Source organism: Branchiostoma lanceolatum, chromosome 8, assembly GCF_035083965.1.
Source record: "Branchiostoma lanceolatum isolate klBraLanc5 chromosome 8, klBraLanc5.hap2, whole genome shotgun sequence".
NCBI lineage: Eukaryota > Metazoa > Chordata > Leptocardii > Amphioxiformes > Branchiostomatidae > Branchiostoma > Branchiostoma lanceolatum.
In genome coordinates, this window is record NC_089729.1 from 7,538,246 (window position 1) to 7,560,908 (window position 22,663).

At 45.1% G+C, this 22,663-nt stretch overlaps 1 protein-coding gene across 1 annotated transcript in view; it reads left to right on the forward strand.

Moving 5' to 3' along the window:
* Positions 1 to 1,879: 1,879 nt before the first annotated feature.
* Positions 1,880 to 22,663, forward strand: part of LOC136440544 (uncharacterized) — a 41,097-nt gene continuing 20,313 nt past the window's right edge. Inside the window, exons 1-20 of the mRNA XM_066436598.1 lie at positions 1,880 to 1,998; positions 8,424 to 8,523; positions 8,790 to 8,873; positions 9,197 to 9,304; positions 9,581 to 9,632; positions 11,918 to 12,202; positions 12,785 to 13,096; positions 13,308 to 13,607; positions 14,314 to 14,775; positions 17,019 to 17,342; positions 17,558 to 17,857; positions 18,434 to 18,895; positions 19,199 to 19,234; positions 19,399 to 19,818; positions 20,117 to 20,385; positions 20,715 to 20,859; positions 21,370 to 21,534; positions 21,769 to 21,930; positions 22,098 to 22,277; positions 22,519 to 22,557. Coding sequence (XP_066292695.1) covers positions 8,443 to 8,523; positions 8,790 to 8,873; positions 9,197 to 9,304; positions 9,581 to 9,632; positions 11,918 to 12,202; positions 12,785 to 13,096; positions 13,308 to 13,607; positions 14,314 to 14,775; positions 17,019 to 17,342; positions 17,558 to 17,857; positions 18,434 to 18,895; positions 19,199 to 19,234; positions 19,399 to 19,818; positions 20,117 to 20,385; positions 20,715 to 20,859; positions 21,370 to 21,534; positions 21,769 to 21,930; positions 22,098 to 22,277; positions 22,519 to 22,557 — 4,186 coding nt within the window. The 5' untranslated portion in view covers positions 1,880 to 1,998; positions 8,424 to 8,442. The remainder of the gene's footprint in view (positions 1,999 to 8,423; positions 8,524 to 8,789; positions 8,874 to 9,196; positions 9,305 to 9,580; positions 9,633 to 11,917; positions 12,203 to 12,784; positions 13,097 to 13,307; positions 13,608 to 14,313; positions 14,776 to 17,018; positions 17,343 to 17,557; positions 17,858 to 18,433; positions 18,896 to 19,198; positions 19,235 to 19,398; positions 19,819 to 20,116; positions 20,386 to 20,714; positions 20,860 to 21,369; positions 21,535 to 21,768; positions 21,931 to 22,097; positions 22,278 to 22,518; positions 22,558 to 22,663) is intronic.

Consider the following 22,663-nt stretch of genomic DNA (forward strand, 5'->3'; position numbering starts at 1 on the left):
ATAAAGACAGGGTGGGCCCTAACTCTCGATTAGGGTTCAGGCCTGGGCCGGAGACATAAATTAGTTCTTATAAGGCCTGTGTAAAACCTAGATTTAGATATGATGTATAATGACAGCGCTGTTTAAGTTTTGTTGATGGATAGCGCCCATCACGTGAGGACGGCCATCTTTCGTCACCACTGCCTGGAGGCTTAAATTAAAGTAAAGGCTGTTATTTGTACAGCATAAGCCAATACACAGGTCTCATGGTTTCCCTTACTCTCCAGTACTTATACAGAAAGCAAATGGTCAACTAGAGCTGATGAAGAAAACCATTTTAGTGAATCTTGGTGATTTAAAGTGAAAATCACCCCTTCGCTATGACCTTCAGCATACTACCCATGTATTGGATTAGCATACCGGGCGACAGGGTCATCTTCATGACCCCAGACTAGTTTGAATGATCTATTCTAAACAAATTTTAGCCCAAAGAATTCAAACTAAATAACCCCCCTTTAGCCATCCAGTCCTTCACTCAGCACTTCTAAGTGTTCGTCAAAGTAAAAAAAATGAGAATCTTGCAATACAAAATGTACAATTATGACCTACCATAGTCTTTGCGAAGGGCAACTAAAGAGTTATCTACATCGTCCTTCTAAAGAGTTATCTACATCGTCCTTTTCTTGAAATTTAGACATCCAGGTAGACCATTACGTAACACAGAATAAATCAAGAAATTTGATAAATTCTCAGACTTTGATCTTTTTGATGAGTTTAAGACAACTTCGCCTGTCTAACGACGCATTTGTTACACCCTGTGATTATGAATCAGATAAAGACCTCGACTGATTTGGCCAAAGGCGAGTCTTCAGGGGATGTTCCATGAACAATAGTCCTGTTCTGACCCTTAGCACTCCGGGTATCAAATCAAGAGTCCTTAGACAGTAATTATACCCAGTTGTCGGCAGGTATCTTTTAAATGCTCAGAACAAGCCACAGGGACAATAACCACCAGTGACTGGTGAAAAATAATGGATGCTATCGATCTGAAACGTCTGGCTCTTTAGAGCATTTATCCAGTTACGTTGATGAAGGTTAGACATCCAGGTAATAAGATACGCCAAAAATAATTACTCAAGCAACTTCAAAATCTTATCCAGTTGCTTGAGTAATTATTTTTGGCGCATTTATCCAGTTGTTTGACATAGTTGTATATTATGTGAATTCTTTAGATGGCAGCAATGCAGTTTAACTGCTGCACAAGGACGCGTTAATAAATCCGATCTCTACACACTATTGCCTCACTTTGTAGCAGGTCGTGCGCTATGACTTTCCGTGCTGATGTGCGACGACCCCGTCGTTTTGCCGTGACCCCTGTTTGAGGCCTCTGACCGGACAGAGACAATGTGGTCTCCCCGCCCCCTGGCGTCAAGGGGGCGTTGTCATTTCTGCTGAGAACTCGCGCCAATGTTTGAAAATCATGTCAAAAAGGGGATACCACCTTACATCTTGGGACTTGATGAAAAGATTCACTCTTATCTTAAGGACTAATAGCGAGAGAAAAAAATAATCGTTTAAACCTGTATTTACCTTGTAGTACAAAGAACGACACACTCACAAGCATAAACTCGCATTGCGACAACAGCTCTAGTATATAACAAAACAGGGGATGAAAGGCATATGACAAAGCAGTTAGAGGCCATCCAGAGAATAGGTCGGTGGCATGAGTACAATAACTTGTATTTCATGAAATCCATTGTACTATTAAGATACACCACATTGCAGGGTATGCGTTTTTCAAAAGATTTTAGACAAGAGATGACACTGATGGAGACTTGGACATATTGTGGGCGTAACACAAAAACACCCTGAAGCAGAGTTAGAGACTCACTTTTCAACATATAGTCGTCTCGCCAGTGGAGCTGCGCGTCACTTGCTGGTGCGGTGGTCGAGGGACAAGTCTCCAGTCAGCCACCTGAGGTCTGCGGCAACCTCTGCACTTTCTACCCGAAGTCTGAGGTGAGAAACCTTTCCCGCTCAATGCCCTTTCGCTTCCAACGATTTTTGGTCGTAGGATTTTTATATCAGGCTACGACATAATTGGCCGTCGTAGGTATGAAAAGGGTAAATTTGTAAGTTGGTTGGCGCTGCTACTTTATCATATTAGTCCTGTTTTATATAAGATATTTTCTGTCGCGGGCCCGTGTTTGACGTATTTAAATGGGATTGAATTCTACAGAAGTCTGTTATTTTACGCATAGGGGTAAGTCGGCTCGGTACATGGAACGCACTCATGCGCAAGGACTCGCTACGTTGGGCTTTCATTGCACAAATATCTTGACGTTAGAATATTTCATGAGTTCACAACTTTTGCACGAGATGTAGCAAAGTCCACTAGTACTGCGACGCTGTTAGGGTATATTTCACTTGCAACAGTGAACAGTGCAGGTAGAGATCACTGTTCGAATGCGCCGGTGGCGATCGGAAATTGCTTGTGCAGGTACGTGTGTGCTGCGTACGGCTGCCCGGCCGCGCGACACAAGGCCGGGTCCCTGGGCGTCATGTTGGCATTGAAATGTGATGAACTGTAAACGCTTACTCAAAAATAACATGTCGATCATCTTCTTCCTATTTTGACCCGGAGGAAAGGAAAATTACACGGACACACGGCCGAGGTGTTGTCTACGTTTAATGAAGAACGTTTAAAAGAATCACTTCGTTAAGTGAATGGCGCTGGCTCTACCCTCACGCACGTCCGCACGATTTTGTTTCGGTGTTTGTGTCCGCCCTTTAAACTCGCTCACCCAGGTGTAAATAGAAGCGCCGTTTAGAGATACTAGAGAGACATTTTACACATTTTCATCCACTGCACCCTCTGTTGTAGGCTCTGTAAAGCCGGCGTCACGGGATATTCCGGTTCGGTACCTAGCTTCGGTTAGGGACGTCCCTCGGATAGGACGTTAAATGGAGGTCCCTGGTTTGGGGAGAGGCACACCCCGCACACGTTAAAGAACCCACCACACCTTTCGAAAAAGAGTAGGGGCATGCCCCGGTGTGCGATGGTCCAAACCTTACAGTCTGGTCTGGGTTGACATCTTGAAAATGTGGTAGTCACCTGTTAATTCAATCCTTCCACAAATGTGGTAAATCTGAATAAATGAAAAAATAAATAAATAAATAAAAAATATTACTAAGACCTTAGTGTTAACGTGGTCATCAAGTCCAGGTAGGACATACCTGTATTTGATGGCCACGTTAACACTTTACGAGTTAGGTGTATTACGTGTGTTACATGGCTGGGTCCTATTGTAATCGAAGTGATCTGTTCACACTTGCAGCATATTTCGTATGGACTAGGACAATTACTGAATGTGTCCATAAAGTTAAGCTACATATAAAGAAAAGGCTGAATATTTTGAAGTGAACATTTGAACAAATCTATCTGTAGCAAGTTGAATCTTTGAAATGCCAAACTAGCCTCGACCAATTTTGGGAAGTTAGTAGAAAGGAATGTTGTCTGATACCATGAGATACTGTACGTGCAATATTTGCAGGGAAAGTTGCTCCCCAGGTCGAGCTAACCCTCGGGCACTATTAAAGGCCACCTTTCAACTAGACGGCGGGGGGGGGGGGACCTTGCCGTGGACAGACTCTCCTGGCTAATTATTGAACTTTTTGTGCCGAATTCTACGAACCGTACCCCCTACGAAGGCCTGATGGAGGCTAGGCTCAGATCACCATACCGACACATTCTCCTGCCACAAACTAATAATGACAGCGTAAAATAGATACTGTAAATAGACAAATATTCGCGGTGGTTTTTTATTACATTACCACGGGTATTTTAACCGCGAACTTAAACACCAACCCCTTTCTCCGCCTACCGCGAAATGAAGCCCCCGCGAACTTAAATCGATTTGCAGTATCGTCGCCGCCAAAGAGTAGATGTCAACAATGTCCTGTAGACGAAGGGTTAATTATGGGGTTAATATCAACAATCAAGTCGGCTTTTCTGGCTCGTGCACTGACATGTGTGTCATCCGGGCGTGTGTCCAAAGTCCCTGCCACACATATATAGACGGTTACAGTCTCCCGGCCACTCCCAACCTTCCCCGGACCATGGTTGGGAGTAGGTTGGGAGTAATTTCAACTGTGGTTGGCTGTTGGTCGGCGAGGTTGGCTGTTGGTCGGCGAGGTTGGCAACTGGTCGGCGAGGTTGGCAACTGGTCGGCTGTTTCAACTGAATGTTTGAAATTTTCGGGAGTAGACGGGAGGTCTCAAATGTGTTGTTAATTGTGGGGATTGTGGCAAACAACGGCCACCACTGACTTTCTCCCAACCAGTTCTTAACCTACTCACTTCAGACGAACCCTCAAGCTTCCTCGTCCCTAGTCTCTACCGGACTGACTACGCCGGCTATAGGGAGAATATTTGCTAGGAGAGTTTGGCCACCATAGGGGAAAATTTGCAGGTGTAGTCACACTCTGAGGGCGATATGTCAACCATCCCAACCTTCACACAGCCGTCACGTAACCACAAAAACAGAAGAACTGTCGAAGCCGTGCCGAAGCTAACTTTGGCACCAATCTGACCTCTCTTTAATGTACACAGCATAGAACTATGGATCATTTTGATTACATTACCTCTCCTAAGACTCGGTTGTTATATCCAGCTCTATTTGTGAGACGGTTGGCAATCAGCTTGGAATCAGTCAGGTGGGAGTTCGGCGCAGTAACCATATTCAGGTTCTGAAATGGCTGGGACATAGTCGTCGCGAACGATAGGCGTAGCTTAAAACTGTCCGAGACTGGCTCCTAACCTACCGCCAACCTTGGTCGGGGACAAGGTCCGGGTAAGGTCCCGAATGTGTGACACGTGCCAAAGAGTGTGGACGCCGACCAAGAAGCCGACCATGTAGAAATAAGGCACACAATGAACTGCGTCATTCCTATCCGAGAGGCAAATACCTCCAGTCCAGCCAGTTAAATTAACTTTAATCACAGATGACTGGCTTAAAATTACTGCTCACACATGACACTTGGAAGTTGAAATCCACCGCGTGCAGCGTTAGCGCCCCCTACCGGTATCAAATATTATCTATGGCTTAAATCTCATGGGTGATAGTCAATTATAAACACTGTGATATGAGAGTGTTTTCCTGTATCGACGCGTATATGGATTTTCACAATCAGGAACCCCCGGTACTTGTCGGTCGCGTCGATTACAGGCGAAACAGAGAAATTAACTAAAAAATTGATGGCCATTGAAACATGATGTGCGTGTTGGCAAAGCCTTCCCAAAAGTATATTACTCCTTTGGATTAAACTTAGTCAAAACTTCTCTTAGGCGTAAAAAAGAAAACTGAATTTGTGCAAAATCTCTCTATCTGGTAAACCATTGTCCAAAACAGTACGGATGCATACATTTCATACGCATGAGTGGGGAACCAAATTGTGATATTCTTCAGACTTAGAGAACTTTCTTCTAACGTCCTTTGCATTCATACTCATAGAGAACTTCAGTCTGATGACGGGTAAACAATCTAAACAATTATCGCATCATCCCGGCCCATTTGACCGAATATTTACGATATATCAGATCAAATCCATGACAGTTGAGACAATAGAGACCCCTTGAGCTACGCCCAGGCCTTGAGGTCGTCTCCTACGAGCGGGACAAACAACAGATCAATCAAGTGTTCGACTTGAGAAACCGGTACGTGTCGTATTCTGGCGTGTCAGCTGATTTTCCATTTCAAATGGTTCGATGTCATCATCTATGGCCCACCCTGTGCACAGTGACCAACACTATATGAAATATAAACTACGCACAAAAAGTTCGGAAACTTAACTTTGGTTGATCATATCTCCGTTGTTTTTTTTACCGATTTTGATGCATTATATATAATTATAAAGCTTGTGTGATTCCCTGTCCTATGGTACCAAACTTATTGTGATTGAAAACCCACGGAACAAGTACCAGGACTAATAACGTAAGCGGGTCACGGAGAAAAAGTGCCCAAAATTCCCTGTTGGTGCCATACGCGCGCTCAGTGACATCCTATCGGTATGGGCGCGGATGATGATTCAATATATTGTTTCCTGAGGTTCTAAGGTTATTTTTAGAACACAGACCATCCAAGGTTATTTCTAGCACACAGAACATCCAAGGTTATTTTTAGCACATCGAAGAACCAATTGTTTACACCACATAAACACCTGCGTCCTGCAACGGTATCGTCATCCACAGGTGTTATTTTTTGTTATTGTTTCACAACAAACATTGGGGTATGGGCAGGCATAAACTCCAGGGGAAAGACAAGACTTGTACCAGGAACCCACAATGCAGAAAGATATCGTGACACAATACTTGATCCGGTGGCCATCCCTTTCCTCCATAACATGGGGCCGAATGCCTTGCTGCAAGATGATAACGCCCGCCCACACCGGGCAGGGATCATCGCCGACCATCTCCAGCATGCAGGTGTAGAGAGGATGGAGTGGCCCTCTAAGAGCCCGGACCTGAACCCCATCGAACATCTATGGGAGCACCTTGGGCGAGCTGTCCGTGCAAGACACGGTGGCTGACCTAGGACGACTGCTGGTGGAGGAATGGGACGCTATCCCACAGCATCGCATTGCGCGACTGGTGACGAGTATGAGGAGTAGGTGCCGTGCTGTAGTGACAGCGCGTGGCTGGATCACCCGTTACTAAGACTCCTTGCTAACCTGTTACTAAGACACAGATTGTTGGTTTTGATAAAGAATAAACTTAGCTTTCATGAATATGTCTTGTTTATTCTTGTTGATTTTTCACAATACCCTCGTACAGAAGTCAATACCAACAGAGGAATATGTACGGAATAGCATGTTTGACTATAGTAAGGTAATCTGGGCACTTTATTTCTTCGACCCACTCACTTTAGCAGGCCTGGTGCTCGTTTCATGAACTTGCAATCACAATAAGTTTGGTATCACGGGAAAGGAAATCAAATAAGCTTTTCAATGATATGTAATTCATTGGAATCGGTAAAAAAATGACGGAAATATGATCGACCGAAGTTAAGTTTCCGAACTTTTTGTGCGTAGTTTATATAACCCGCACTGCAGACTAATACTAACAGAAAAAAAACGTAATTGAGTTTGCATTTGCATGTATAGCCGTTTGCAATTCATTGTCATAACATTAAAGAATGGCTATTGAAATCGAACCGGTTATGGAAGAAAAGGAAAACGATCTTGATCCAGTTTAGCTCACTGAAGAGCTACTCTTCCACTGGTCGTGACAGAGAAGACAGGCGCTATGTACAGTATTTACGGGGGAAATTCCCCTAGCTCTGTTCGACCAGCACAATCAACAGTGGACCACGGCTTAGCGTCACGTCCTAAGGACTGCTACCCTTTCCAGTAGCGTGCATATCGGGTGAGCGACACAGCCGGAATCGAACTCACGGCTTCTAATTCCAGAGGCAAGATCGCTAACCACTGGACTACGCACGCATGCGTTAAGTTTAGAATCTATGACACTGGCGAATCAGAACAGGGAGACTGATAATCAAATTCATCCATGAAGATTAAAAAGGCTTAAGTGGTTAGATGTTATTTCACCTCTGTATCACAAATGTTGGTGGTCAGCAAGCTGTCCTATCCCATATACACTACCCTGTGCGGTTTCAGTCCGCCGGAGGGGACGACACAGTGTCATGGCACTTCAGCTATGCCACAAAATGTTCTGCGTCCAACGTTCTCACGCTGTGTTTTCTATAGCTAACTTTGAATGATTATGGAAGATACACCTTTCATAGCAGACCATCTATTTTGATTTTCCTTGCTACCACCAGCGTTCATATGTCCGTGATATTCGTTTGCAGTTAGAATGGCCAGAGTTTATTAATGACCATGTTTTTAGGGTAGGCAATGGCCCAACTACATTGAGGTACATAACCAAATCCAGGGAGTGTAAGGTACAACTACCAAACATTTGAATTCAGCTGCGAGGAGGGCATTTCCAAGTTGCAAATATAGATACAGTTACACTTTGAAACAACTTTGACAGGCTGATTTGAACGTTGATATTTGAACACAGGGTTGATTTTCTAAAAACTGAAAGTTTTTTGATTATGTATTATTATGATTACAATCATTCTGCGTCATTCTGTATGGTTTCATAATGTTACTTTGAAAACCAGTAGAAAAAAAAATTAAATCTTGTTCACCAGTATTATGCTAGTCTTCTTTTGCCATTGTTTTCAGCTTGAGACATTCTGGGATTTTTATGTGTTTATGTGGTTATGGGGGTCAATCCATCTTTCAAACTGCAGCAAGGCCACAGTGGGAAGCACTTCCTAAATTAGTTTATGGCTCTGGCCCCTGGGTTCTGAATCCGTCATTTTAAGAGCATTCTGTCTGTTGTGAAGGTAATTGTACCACAACGTCCTTTATCAGCAGGTGGAAGTCCCGCAGCATGGCGTCCAAGAGCGCCACACTGCGGTTTCTGCGAACGCTGCTCCTCATCTTCGCAGTCGTCTCCGCTGTTTCTGCTGAGGTATATTTTTATTTACAAGTTACACGTTCAAGTCAAAAATACCTGTGTTGGAACATCGCATGTGTGATAGCAAATCGTAATTGGTCGCCGACAATTGTTGTGAAAAAAAAGACGAAATCTTCAATGAACACACAACTTTATGTCTTTCAGAGTACTAACTTCAGTGTTTAAGGAGTAGCACCCAATTAAAAAATTAAGTCGGAAGAACGCATACGTTAAGATGTTTTAAATTAACTATAACACGGATCTGTTACGTGTTTTAACAGATAACGGAGGACGGACCATTCGATAAGATACTGAAGGAGGTGAGGGATTTGGCACGCAATGTCTTCGAGAAAGTCGGCGTGGAGGTAAGTTTTGCTCTTAAATAAGGTAACTTTTACTTCAATTCTATTCATGATATGCTGACTCTCGACCATAGTACATACACAGGACCACTTGATTGAGAGTGAAGAACATTAGTAGTAGTCTGGAATGAGAAGTGTTTTGTGAGGTTACGATGAAGTAATAGCTGTACCACAAATTGTCTTCGCCAAGCCAAGTTACAATTATATATTAGACATAAGATACTGGTCCAATGTCTGCAACTGTGAAACACAAAGGTTAGATAAAGATTACGTAAGTGGAAAAACAGTCCAGGACCTAACTCTTAAAATGGCATCTGCTTTGTCAGGATCCCGAAAAGACATCTCTTGAGATGGACGTGACCAACGATGATACAGACGAGCCAGGCTCCCCCGATGCACTATCCCCTGCTGCATTGATGTCATATGCAAAGAAGGTATAAGTAAAGAGTTTTCACAGTAGTCACTTCTTCACCTTGTTTGAATTTAAAAAGAAACTGAGTCTGGTTTTTCTTTATTCGATTTATCTATTCCATTTTCCAAGCTCCTTGTCATCATGTAGAAAGGGATCGTTATAGTAGACAAAATCATGAACGTAAGACGAACGCCATGGTTACTTGTAACGTACAGATGCCATGTGTGCGTTACAAGGTGGCGAAAGCTGAATTGCTCGTTTACATATATTCAATATATTTCACATGTGTCGTTTACAGGGTTGGCTGCATCACGGACATGGGCATGGGCATGGGTCCGGACAGGGGCAAGGTAAGATTGTTTTCCTTTCCTGGATTATGATTACTGTATTCTATCCTACCTCTCATCGTTTGTTCGTTTGTTTGTTTGTATGTTATCTCCATGAAAAATGGAGATATTGTTTTGTGTGTGTGTGTGTGTGTGTGTGTGTGTGTGTGTGTGTGTGTATGTGTGTGTACGTGTGTATGTGTATATGTTTGTGTTTCCGCACCACTCCAGTCAGCACAACTAAAAAACCTCTTGATGATTTACGATGGTATTTGGTATGTGGGCGAAATTCAAGGTCGATTTTGGGCCCCCTGGTATGTGAAATTGGTACTGCAACAGAACTTCAGTCTTTTGACCTAGACGTGCTGTGGTCTTTTGATTTTTGGGTGGCAGATAGCTTGTGATGTAATTAAGAAGTAACATCTAACCAGCACGGACAGCTACTGGACATTGTTTTGACGAACATAACGGACAAATTTTCTGAAGTTGAAAAAGTGTCGTCGGACTATCCTACGGACCATGAAATCCGGCAACAATTTGAGCTGTTCACAAGATCTAGAACAAATAATGGTCAATCTAAACGTTATGTTTACAACTATGGTAAAGGAGACTTTGACTTGTTAAAGTCCAGAATAGTTAACTTGGTCGTAACTGCTGAGTACAGTGAAAATGTTGATGACATGTGGGAAATATTAGCATGTAAGCTGACTGATTATGTTGACACTTGTGTACCGAAGATCTGTGTGAAAAATTCATCCTTCCTACCATGGGCCGATGGAGAGGTGCAACATGCTCGTAACAAAAAATTGATACTGTAAATCATGATTTTTTAACGGGGATTTTATTATATAGAATAGTAATATGGAGTATAAAGGACTACTAGTAATAAATCTTCTCATTGGACAAAGTTTAGGAAACTAAGAAATTGTCTCCAAAAACTCCTTAAAGCTAAGTAGAAAGCTTTCTTGGGTACCCTGGGTCACAAAGACCTTCAAACACTCCTTTTTCTCAAGAATTATCCGAATATAAATGTTTGCTGAAGAGAACTTACAACCCCGGTTGCACATACCCGAACATAGCCTCCCGGCCCCGACCTTCCCTTAACCATGGTTGGGAGTGGCTCAGGAGCTAGGTCGGCTGTGGTTGGCTGGTGTTTGGCGCGGTCGGCTGGTGTTTGGCTGCGCCAGCCGAATCTTGTGTTATTTTGAATTGACAACATTCGACTGTAGGTGGGAGTGTGTTGCTGGTACGTGGTTGATCGTGGTTGGCTGGTGCTTGGGAGTAAGACTGTAGTGGTCAGGTTGTTACGCGCCGAAATGATCCATTTGAACGGTATATGCGATAAGTCATAGTTCAGTAGCGAGATATAAAATCATGCCGTGAATGTGTCCCCGTAATGCCGACAAATCAGACGATCCTGGCGACACTCCAGTAATCGGCGCAGGCGCAGAAGGCCAACTTTTAGCCTTAACAAATAGGTTTGGTACCCTTGGTAAAAGTAGCTGTAGAGGTTTTTTTTCTAGGATATGTTGGTATTTCTGAGCTGGATGTTACAGGACTTACAGGTAAGGGTTTCTTCCTTCTAATTGTGTTGAAAAATCAGACTTTCGTCCATGTTTGTGGTGTCTGTAGGCAGTAGAAGTTTGGTGTTTTTGTGTAATTATCAGGTAGAGAAGGAGGTCAAAGGTCAATGTTTTTAAACAGGGCCGGATTCGTAGGGGTTGTGCCGATTAGAAAGTTGAAATTATGCTCTAGATTGAAACTTTGGAGGCCTGACAGCCCTGCTAATGCATGTTTTTCATGGAGTAAAACTCTGGTAGGTGACTTTTGACAGCTTCTTTCTTACATGATTGCCATATATTAAGATATGAAGCTTGATTACGCTCCCCCACAAACTGGAAATGACTGTGACATAAAAGTGAAGAGCGGCCTAAAATGGAACCCGCCGATTCCTACCTGGCCGAAGAAACTCTACTCTACTCTACTCTGTGGCCTCCTCCCGTGCGTATCACCACTCCTTCATCAGCTCTGAGTCGGGTTGTCACGTGACCTACGAGAGGTCACAAGGTCACGTGACACGAGAGTATTGTAGATGGGGGGAGATGGTGGCGGCCTTGGTCCGCCACCGTTCAAGACTTTCATACTTTGAACAAGTTGTGTTAGTTGGTAGAGAAGATGATTGACTGATATAACTAATGCAAACGAGGTCCTTACTTGCATGTGGGCTAAAAAGCGAAAACACTAACAGAGAACACCATCGCCATGGCAACGTCGTTTATACCTCGCCAATCTTGTTGACTTTGTTGCAGGAGCCTCGGATTCGGGTCGAGTCTGCGAACACCAAACATTGACCATTACCTGTCCTGCTGGACGACAGATCAACATCGTCTCCGCCCTGTACGGCCGGACCTCCCGTGCGTATTGCACCAACGGGCCCATCCGCACCACCAGCTGCGAGAGCTCCAACAGTCTGGCTCGGGTCAGGACCAGCTGCCAGGGGAAGTCCAGCTGCTCGGTGAAGGCCTCCAACAGCGTGTTCGGGGATCCTTGTGGAGGCACGGTCAAGTACCTGGAAGTCAGACACACATGCACAGGTAAATTTCTACTGTACTTGATCTTTGTTCAATCCATGAATACAAACAGCTATGAATCTGTTGCACCGTTTCTTCCACAAACTTTGCACTTTGTATATATAATTTGGTACCCCTAGCGACTGTGTAACCTTACAATTGCACGATGTGCCAAGTTGAGCGACAGAAATCTAAGCTGTAATCTACTTGCAGCCTCTTGTTACAAGCATATTGATCTTGTCATTGGCTTTGTCAAGTTGCCTAACAGTTGAGGCATATGGCATGAGGGCTTGCATTCGTCATTTGGGATGTTGACCTAAATCCAATGGTCCTAGTCCTGTGTATGAGGGAGCTTCAGGCGATATCCTTGGCGTCAAACCCTTGACTATGATTACTGTGTTTTTCTGATTCGTCTTTGCTTTACACTTCTTTTGATATGCGCCTCCACTACTTAATATTTCATCAGTTAAGTCTGATTTGACCTCACAAAATGGTACATGCATATGATTACTACGTACTACGTCTGCTGGCTATGAAGATACTAAATTTGGTTGGAATTCCTTTGAATGTTACCCTCTACTCTACTTTTAACTCACTGCGTTTCAGGCTCCGGTTCAGGACAAGGCACTGGGTACACCAGCCTTGGCTGTTGGAAAGACAAAGGGAGCAGAGCGATCGCTGAGCTGGAGGGGAAAGACTCCCGTCTGGACGGCAGGTACAGCTCCCGGGCTGACGCACTGCAGAAGTGCTACCAAGTGGCTAAAGATCTCGGCTTCACGTTCTTCGGTGTACAGAATGGAGGCCAGTGCTTCTCGTCACCTATCGCCGGGGGAACCTACAGGAAGTACGGACCTTCGACGGCCTGTAGAGGGGACGGGGAAGGAGGCCCGTGGGCAAATGATGTATACATGATCACAGGTAGGTTCTTCCACGTACACTGCATTGTTGACGGGTGCAACCTGGTCACAAGACCTGCCCGCATTCGGAAAGAAGTCTTTCAGGGATGGATATCCAGAACAAGCGTTGAAAACTAAGGCAGTCATCTTTTTTTTTTCTTTCTTCATGGTTGCATGAAAGATAATCCTGTACTAGTTCGTAAACAGTTCAATATTGTCGGTTTCACGTTTAGATGCGAGTCCAAAGTATTTCACCCTGGGATGTTGGAAGGACACGTCGAGTAGGGCCATCACCATTGCCGAGGGGTCGGACGGCCGCCTGGATGGTTCATACGGGCGTCGCCAAGATGCCATCAACAAATGCTACGAGGTGGCGAAAGCCAGAGGCAACGCCGTGTTCTCCGTGCAGAACGGCGGGCAGTGCGGGACGTCCTCCGGTGCTCAAAGCACCTACTACAAGTTTGGGCCATCAACGGCATGTAAGACAGACGGCAAGGGAGGCGGCTGGGCGAATCAAGTGTACCGAATCATAGGTAACTTCTCATTTCTATCTCATCTCGCATTTCCTTTCACTGGCGTCGCATCAGTAATATAAGATAAGCACAACCGTACGCAGCGACTACATTTCTCAAGAAGAGTTCCACGACCTTATCAATTAATGCATTATCAGCCGACTTTGTACATAATTCCGCATGTGGTGTATATCACAAGGTGTGTTTTTTAAAACAATATGATACTCACTGAACCCCTGCAGACCCTACCAGTGTATTCCCTATGCGTAAACGTACATTTTTAAACATGGATATTTCCGGCGTAAATGAGGGTGGTTAAGCGCAATAAGAAGGCCGATTGTTAATGAGATATAAAAGAAGACATAGCAAGACGAGTTTTTCTTAACCACCCTGACATCCTTTTTGTAATCTAACTTTTGTCAGGCATTGTAAGGCACATTGTAAAAAAAACACCTAGGCTGAGGGTCACCTGGGGAATTTGGTAGAATACTGAATGCTTTTGGATGCGCACGGGACTAGTGGGTACTTTATCGTATACTGTAAAAAATATTGATTTCTACTTCCTAAAGTTACCATCCATTGGAAAGTAACTCCCCCCTATGTGGTTTAGGACTCCTTTAAGGATACGGGACTTGGATTGGAAGATGCTGACAGTTGCTAACGCAGAGTTCAGAGATAATGCTGCCGTCGGAATATGTTCGATGTGCGAATGTATGTGTTACTTCAGGAGGAGGGGCAAACTTCGGATGGGTCCAGTGCTCACCAAGCTGGGCCATTGAGGCTTCGGGCACTCCGTATGCTCGCGGCGGTGTGACGTATGATGCCGGGAAAGTCCTGGATGGGCAGACAGACACGTACTGGAACCCCCAGGGAACATCAAAGAACTTCAACCGGTGGTACATCATTTTCAACTTTGGCCAGAGTTACACACTTTGGAGGTTCCGTTTCTCTCACTTCGGTGATACCACACACGACATTAAGACCTTCAAGCTGCAGTGGTCGGCTAGTGCCAGTCCTTACGACTGGAAAGATGCCCTGACCGTCGACGGAGCTGTGGGAGGAACAAACAAATTCCAATATTACTCCGGATTTGGAGCGAGCGGTCAGTATTGGAGATTCCTCATCACTGGGACACAGTCTGGTTGGCAACCTTATCTAAAGGAAGTCGGTTTCTACGGAATGGTAGCAGGTAAGGATAGCATTTTTGTTGGCTATAAAGATGTTAGACTTGGTTAAAATTCTTTCTATAGTTGGGGATAGGAGCAAAGTTATATTCTTTTTCCGATTCTATGGTTTACGCCTTTTCTGATACATACCTCCAGTATGTACAACGTCTGCTGGCTGTGAAGATATTAGATTTGGTTGTAATTCCTTTGGATGGCACTCTCTTCTCTATTTAAGAGCAGACATTTAACTTACTGTGTTTCAGGCTCCAGTTCCGGCTCCGGTTCCGGTTCAGGACAAGGCCCTGGGTACACCAGCCTTGGCTGCTGGAAAGACACCAGCAATAGAGCGATCCCGAAGGTGGAGCCCGACTCTCGTCTGGACGGCAGTTACATCTCCCGGGCTGACGCGCTGCGGAAGTGCTACGAGGTGGCTAAAGATCGCGGCTTCACGTTCTTTGGGGTGCAGAACGGAGGCAGGTGCAGATCGTCACCCATCGCTGGGGGAACCTACAGGAAGTACGGACCTTCGACGGCCTGTAAAGGGGATGGGGAAGGAGGCCCGTGGGCAAATGATGTATACATGATCACAGGTGGGTTCTTCCACGTACACTGCATTGTTGACGGGGCTCTTGCATCGGGTCACAAGACCTGCCAGGTCTCGGAAGGGTCTTTCAGGTCTGTACATTCAGAACAATCATTGAAAACTAAGGCAGTCATCTCTGTTTTTTTAATTTTTTTTTATTTTCATTGTTGCATGAAAGATAATCCTGCACCAGTCTGTAAACAGTTCAATATTGTCGGTTGCACTTTTATAATTAGATGCGAGTCCAAAGTATTTCACCTTGGGATGTTGGAAGGACACGTCGAGTAGGGCCATCACCATTGCTGAGGGGTCGGACGGCCGCCTGGATGGTTCATACGGGTCTCGCCGAGATGCCATCAACAAATGCTACGAGGTGGCCAAAGCTAAAGGCAACGCCGTGTTCTCCGTGCAGAACGGCGGGCAGTGCGGGACGTCCTCCGGTGCTCAAAGCACCTACTACAAGTTTGGGCCATCAACGGCATGTAAGACAGACGGCAAGGGAGGCGGCTGGGCGAATCAAGTCTACCGAATCATAGGTGACTTCTCATTTCTATCTCATCTCGCATTTCCTTTCATTGGCGTCGTATCAGTAACACAAGATCGTTACAACCGTACGTAGAGACTACATTTCTCAACAATGTAAATGCAAATTGCGAGATGGTATAGAACCAACCAACAAACAAACGAACAAACAAACAAACAAACCAATGAAGTGTTTAGTTCTGGTCCTTTCGAATTCTATGTTATGCGATCGCTGCAATGACACAGGTTAAAATTTGTTGCGTGTAAATATTAGGTTGTGGTACCTTTCATTGATGAAAGTGAAGTGCAAACTCATATGTGTTAAAAGGTCTATCATATCTATTTATTAGATATAGACTCATCACTATGTAGGTTGCGCTCGTTTAGTACAGTTTTATTGGGTCCGATATCTATCAAACGTCCATCCCTTAAAATTTCTTTTAATGGTTAAAGTACAGCAAAAAGTACACTTGTTAAGGATACGGAATGTGGCTTGTAAGATGTTGACAGTCATTAACACTGAGTTCAGAGCTCCCATCGAAATATGATCAATGTGCGAATGTATGTTTTACTTCAGGAGGAGGGGCAAACTTCGGATGGGTCCAGTGCTCACCAAGCTGGGCCATTGAGGCTTCGGGCACTCCGTATGCTCGCGGCGGTGTGACGTATGATGCCGGGAAAGTCCTGGATGGGAAGGCAGACACGTACTGGAACCCCCAGGGAACTGAAAAGAACTTCAACCGGTGGTACATCATTTTCAACTTTGGCCAGAGTTACACACTTTGGAGGTTCCGTTTCTCCCACTTCGGTGATACCACACACGACATTAAGACCTTCAAGCTGCAGTGGTCAGCTAGTGCCAGTCCTTACGACTGGAAAGATGCCCTGACCGTCGACGGAGCTGTGGGAGGAACAAACAAATTCCAATATTACTCCGGATTTGGGGCGACCGGCCGGTATTGGAAACTCCTCATCACTGGGACACAGTCTGGCTGGCAACCTTATCTAAAGGAAGTCGGTTTCTACGGAATGGCAGCAGGTAAGGACAGCATTTCTGTTGGCTATAAAGATGTTAGATTTGTTTAAAATTCCTTTGGATGGTACCCTTTTCCCTAGCCCTATCTAAGAGCAGACATTGATCCTGAACTCACTGCGTTTCAGGCTCCGGTTCCGGCTCCGGTTCAGGGCAAGGCCCGGGGTACACCAGCCTTGGTTGTTGGAAAGACACTGCGACCAGAGCGATCACGACGCTAGAGGGGAAAGACTCTCGTCTGGACGGCAGTTACAGCTCCCGGGCTGACGCGCTGCAGAAGTGCTACCAAGTGGCTAAAGATCTCGGCTTCACGTTCTTTGGTGTACAGAATGGTGGTTGGTGCGCCTCGTCACCCATCGCCGGGGGAACCTACAGGAAGTACGGACCTTCGACGGCCTGTAGAGGGGACGGGGAAGGAGGCCCGTGGGCAAATGATGTGTACATGATAACAGGTGGGTTATTCCACGTACACTGCATTGTTGACGAGAGCAACCTGGTCACAAGACCTATTCAGACCCCGAAAGAGCTCTTTCAGAGTTGGACATCCAGAACAAGCGTTGAAAACTAAGGCAGTCATCTCTGTTGTTGCTTTTTTTCTTCATGGTTGCATGAAAGATAATCCTGTACTAGTCCATAAACAATTCAATATTGTCGGTTGCACTTTTAGATGCGAGTCCAAAGTATTTCACCCTGGGATGTTGGAAGGACACGTCGAGTAGGGCCATCACCATTGCCGAGGGGTCGGACGGCCGCCTGGATGGTTCATACGGGCGTCGCCAAGATGCCATCAACAAATGCTACGAGGTGGCGAAAGCCAGAGGCAACGCCGTGTTCTCCGTGCAGAACGGCGGGCAGTGCGGGACGTCCTCCGGCGCACAAAGCACCTACTACAAGTTTGGGCCATCAACGGCATGTAAGACAGACGGCAAGGGAGGCGGCTGGGCGAATCAAGTGTACCGAATCATAGGTAACTTCTCATTTCTATCTCATCTCGCATTTCCTTTCACTGGCGTCGTATCAATAATATAAGATCGGTACAACCTTACGCAGCGACTACATTTCTCAACAATGTACATGCAAATTGTGAGTTGGTATAGAACCAGACAACCAACCACATATTAAGTGTTTAGTTTTGTTCCTATCTATAGTATGCGAGCGCTGCAATGACAATCATGTGGTTAAAATTTGTTGCGTGTAAATATTAGGATGTGGTAGTTTTCTTTGATTGAAGTGAAGTGCAGACTCATAAATGTGAAAATACATAGGATATCTATGTATTAGAGACATCACTATGTAGGTTGCGCTCGTTTAGTACAGTTTTATTGGGTCCGATATCTATCAAACGTCCATCTCTTTGTTCGTTGCGAAACTAGGGAACCATCGAGACAAGTTGTTCAATAAGCTGTCATGGTTAACAGCAAAAAGTACATTTGTTAAGGATACGGAATGTGGCTTGAAAGATGTTGACAGTCGTTAACACTGAGTTTAGAGAGAATGCTCCCATCGGAATATGATCAATGTGCGAATGTATGTTTTACTTCAGGAGGAGGGGCAAACTTCGGATGGGTCCAGTGCTCACCAAGCTGGGCCATTGAGGCTTCGGGCACTCCGTATGCTCGCGGCGGTGTGACGTATGATGCCGGGAAAGTCCTGGATGGGCAGACAGACACGTACTGGAACCCCCAGGGAACATCAAAGAACTTTAACCGGTGGTACATCATTTTCAACTTTGGCCAGAGTTATACACTTTGGAGGTTCCGTCTCTCTCACTGGGGCGACACCACACACGACATTAAGACCTTCAAGCTGCAGTGGTCAGCTAGTGCCAGTCCTTACGACTGGAAGGATGCCCTGACCGTCGACGGAGCTGTGGGAGGAACAAACAGATTCCAATATTACTCCGGGTTCGGGGCGACCGGCCGGTATTGGAAACTCCTCATCACTGGGACACACTCCGGTTGGCAACCTTATCTAAAGGAAGTCGGTTTCTACGGAATGGTAGCAGGTAAGGATAGCATTTCTGCTGGCTATAAAGATGTAAGATTTGTTTTAACTACTTAACATAGTTGAGAAAAGGAACAAATAACAAAGGTTTGTTATGGATACCAGGAAGGGCGGTGTTTTTAGAAACTTTTTGTGATGTTTATCTTTGACGAGTTTGCTCAATGCAAGGACATGATTGACGACGTCTATGCATCGAACTAATAGGTTGCAAGAGTACTACATCTCATTCAGTTAATGACAATTGATAAACCTTGCATTGCAGTATAAAAGCTTCACCTTACTAATTTTTTCTCTGTGTCCTTAGGCTCTGGTTCTGGAGGTGGAGGTGCTCCACAATGTGGTATGTGACTTACATAGATTTGCCGACATTGACTTTGTAAGTAGGCTGACGTAGGAATTGATAACATATAATTGATCCATTAGGCAAAATACACAATGTAAGCTGGAGATAGAGCTACATATACATTTCTGAGTATAGAGAAGAGCATGCCTTCTGTCCTACAGCCGGCAGTACTACCAATATTGCCCGGGGTCGCCAAGTACAACAGTCGAGCCTCGCCTTCGAAGGCAACGCTGACCGGGCGGTGGACGGAAACACAAACTCGATGTGGGCAGGGGCCTCCTGTACACACACCGACATTGAAAACAAACCATGGTGGCGAGTCGACCTGGGCACCTCCAAGTGCGTGGACCGAGTTGTCATCACCAACCGACGTGACTGTTGCTCGGAACGACTCGGCGGCTTCAAGGTGTACGTCGGAGACAACCCAACCGTGACCGCCAACCCATCGTGCGGGGGAGAGGCGTCCACGCGGGGAAAGTGGACATTCACCGTGAACTGTGGTCGTCGCACTGGCCGATACGTGGGGATAGCTCTACCGGGCAGGCAGTACCTCACACTGTGTGAAGTGCAGGTCTTTGGAGGTAATATTATTTTTCTTTCCTTGACTATGATTACTGTTTTTTTCTGATTCTTCTTTGCTTTACACTTCTTTTGATATACGCCTCCACTACTTAATATTTCATCAGTTAAGTCTGATTTGACCTCACAAAATGGTACATGCATATGATTACCATCATTCAATAATGTGCGCGCGGAATTGCTTTACAAATGATTTCTAATAAGATGTTTTACCGCATACCAGAAATGACACTCAGCTGAGACTAGTCGCTAGTGGATGATCATTCTAACGTTAAAGCGGTTTTGTTTTTACATGTTCAGGACGAGGCGGGGGTAGCGGGAGCTGTGCAAGTGGTTACCAACGGTATGAAGGCACCTGCTACAGGGCGTACGGAGAGAGGAAGTCCTACGACGCTGCCAAGGCTAAGTGTGCTGCCGATGGTGGCCGCCTGGTGGCGCCGAAGACCGAGATGCTGGACAGCTTCCTCATGGGCCTGGTAAGAGGGAACGGAGGAGGCGACCACTGGATAGGAATGGACGACAAGGCGTCGGAGGGCGTGTGGACATACAGCGATGGGACACGTATGCAGGTGGGTGGGAGGAAGCTCTGTACATATTTTTTTTCATACATACATATATGTATGTATATATCTATATCTATCTATCTATCTATCTATATATATATATATACATATATTCATCATTGGCTAAAAGTATACGTTTAAAATGCACAAACGGAAGAGTGATGACATTTTTAGTTGTTGACCTGTTTTTTTTTCACCAGAGGTGTCAAAACAAAGTCAGATATACCTATAAATAAAACGATGATATACAACACACAGATTATCAAAGATGAAGAGTTCATCACAGATACACTATGGATGGTCTCGAAGTTACTGCCTGCTTGTCATTGTTACAGAATTGCGATTTCAAGAAATGGGCCCCAGGGGAACCGAACAACGCCTTCGGCATAGGTCAGGACTGTGTGCAGTACTGGGCGGCAGCAGGCTACCGCTGGGACGACGACACGTGCAGCCGTGAAAAGAAATTCCTTTGCCAGATTGGTAGGTACCCTTAGAATCTAGAATCTTACCACACTACTAATCATCATTAGAAGATGGAGTGGTACTAGAAGGCGTTAGTTACCTTCCACACTATGTCAATAACATTTGTTTGATCGCAGAGATACGTATAGATTTGATGCATGTATAACAGTCACTGTGAGCATGATACAATTAATGGTGCGCACTCGTAGGCACGCGTGTATACGAGACATGTACAGCAGCTGGTTATATTACGCTGGACGACCTGTTACAACTAACTTTTGCACAATCTAGCTGAAACGTTGTTTAAAGTATCTAGTGATGATGCTCCTGCAATACATGGTGTCAACAAGCTCCACTCTATGGCAGTTTTATACTTCTTTATACTTTGCAACTGATGATTACAATGCAGTCGCAGTGAGTCGCAACTTCACAACCAACAAAATTAAGGGCTCTATGGGTGACGAACGGAACGACTGGATATGATCAGTCTACCTTGTGATTCATAAACGGAGTTCTTGAATTCTGCAGGGCCTGGAGACAACGCAGGCTGCACCGGGCCGAGTGGATACAGCTTTATCGGCTGTTATGTGGATAATGTGTTCCGCGTCTTCCCACATAACCTCATGAGGAGTGATCAGCTAACAGCCCACAAATGTGCGGAGCATTGCAGATCTAGAGGATTCTCGTATTGTGGTAAGAGCACTCTATCCTTTTTAACTCAGTAATTCCTAAGAGATTGACAGTATGTTGCCGGCAACTGTGAACATTTCAAATAATATAATGCTGACATTGTCCTAAAATCTAGTACAGTCGTGTGGCTACTAAGAACTGATCTACAACAAATGCCCCGGATGTGTCCAAAGCAAACGGCCAAAATTATGTCACGCATTCCCCCGGCCATTTATAAGTTTCCTCTTTTCTTTCCAGGTACTGAGTGGCACAATGAGTGTTTCTGTGGAAACGATGCCAACTTCGCCAAGCTTGGGCCGGTGAGGCCGGCCGGTGAATGCAGTGCTTCTTGCCGTGGAGACAGTAATGAGAAGTGCGGAGGGTTCTGGCGTATATCTGTCTACCGCCTGGCGCGTGGCGGTAAGGAAATTCTCCACGTTTTACTCCTAATCATCCTCTCTTCCCAGGACAGCCGCTTATATTATGATAGAGAAAAGATGCTCCGAACATGTATGACTCCCTTATGTTGCCCGTAAGTTGTACTTCAAACGTTTTAACGTAAACTACGTCCCATGTTTTCCTTTCAGTCGCAAAACCGAGATGGCGTGCTGACTTGAGGTGTGGCACTTCCTTCCCTGCTCCTGGAGCGACACCTGGCGAGTGCAACCCGGATGGCGTCTACCATTGCTGCTCCACTTACAATTGGTGCGGCAACACACCAGCTCACTGTACCTGTAAGGGCTGCATCGATTACAGAAGGAATAAAGGTAATTTCTACCTCCATAAAAATGGAGCTATTGTTTTGGTTGTGTCTGTGTTTTGGTTGTGTCTGTCTGTCTGTCTGTCTGTCAATCTGTTTGTCCGTTTGTCTGTGTGTTCATGTTATTTTGGCCAGCAATAAATCAAGAATCTCTGGATGGATTGTAATTACAAAAAAGTCCGCCAGGTGACTCCGGAGCAATATGCAATGTTGTGACTCCGATGTGACTGTTGTTTTATGTTATACAGGAGGAGGAGGATCTGTTAAAGCACCTCCAGGTCTATGTGGTGAGTACCTCCATTTGTCTTGCTGGCATATGGAAGCACTTGACACCAATCTGCATTAATTCATGATTTTAGAATACTAATTTGGTCAAGATGGTTAAATCGTATG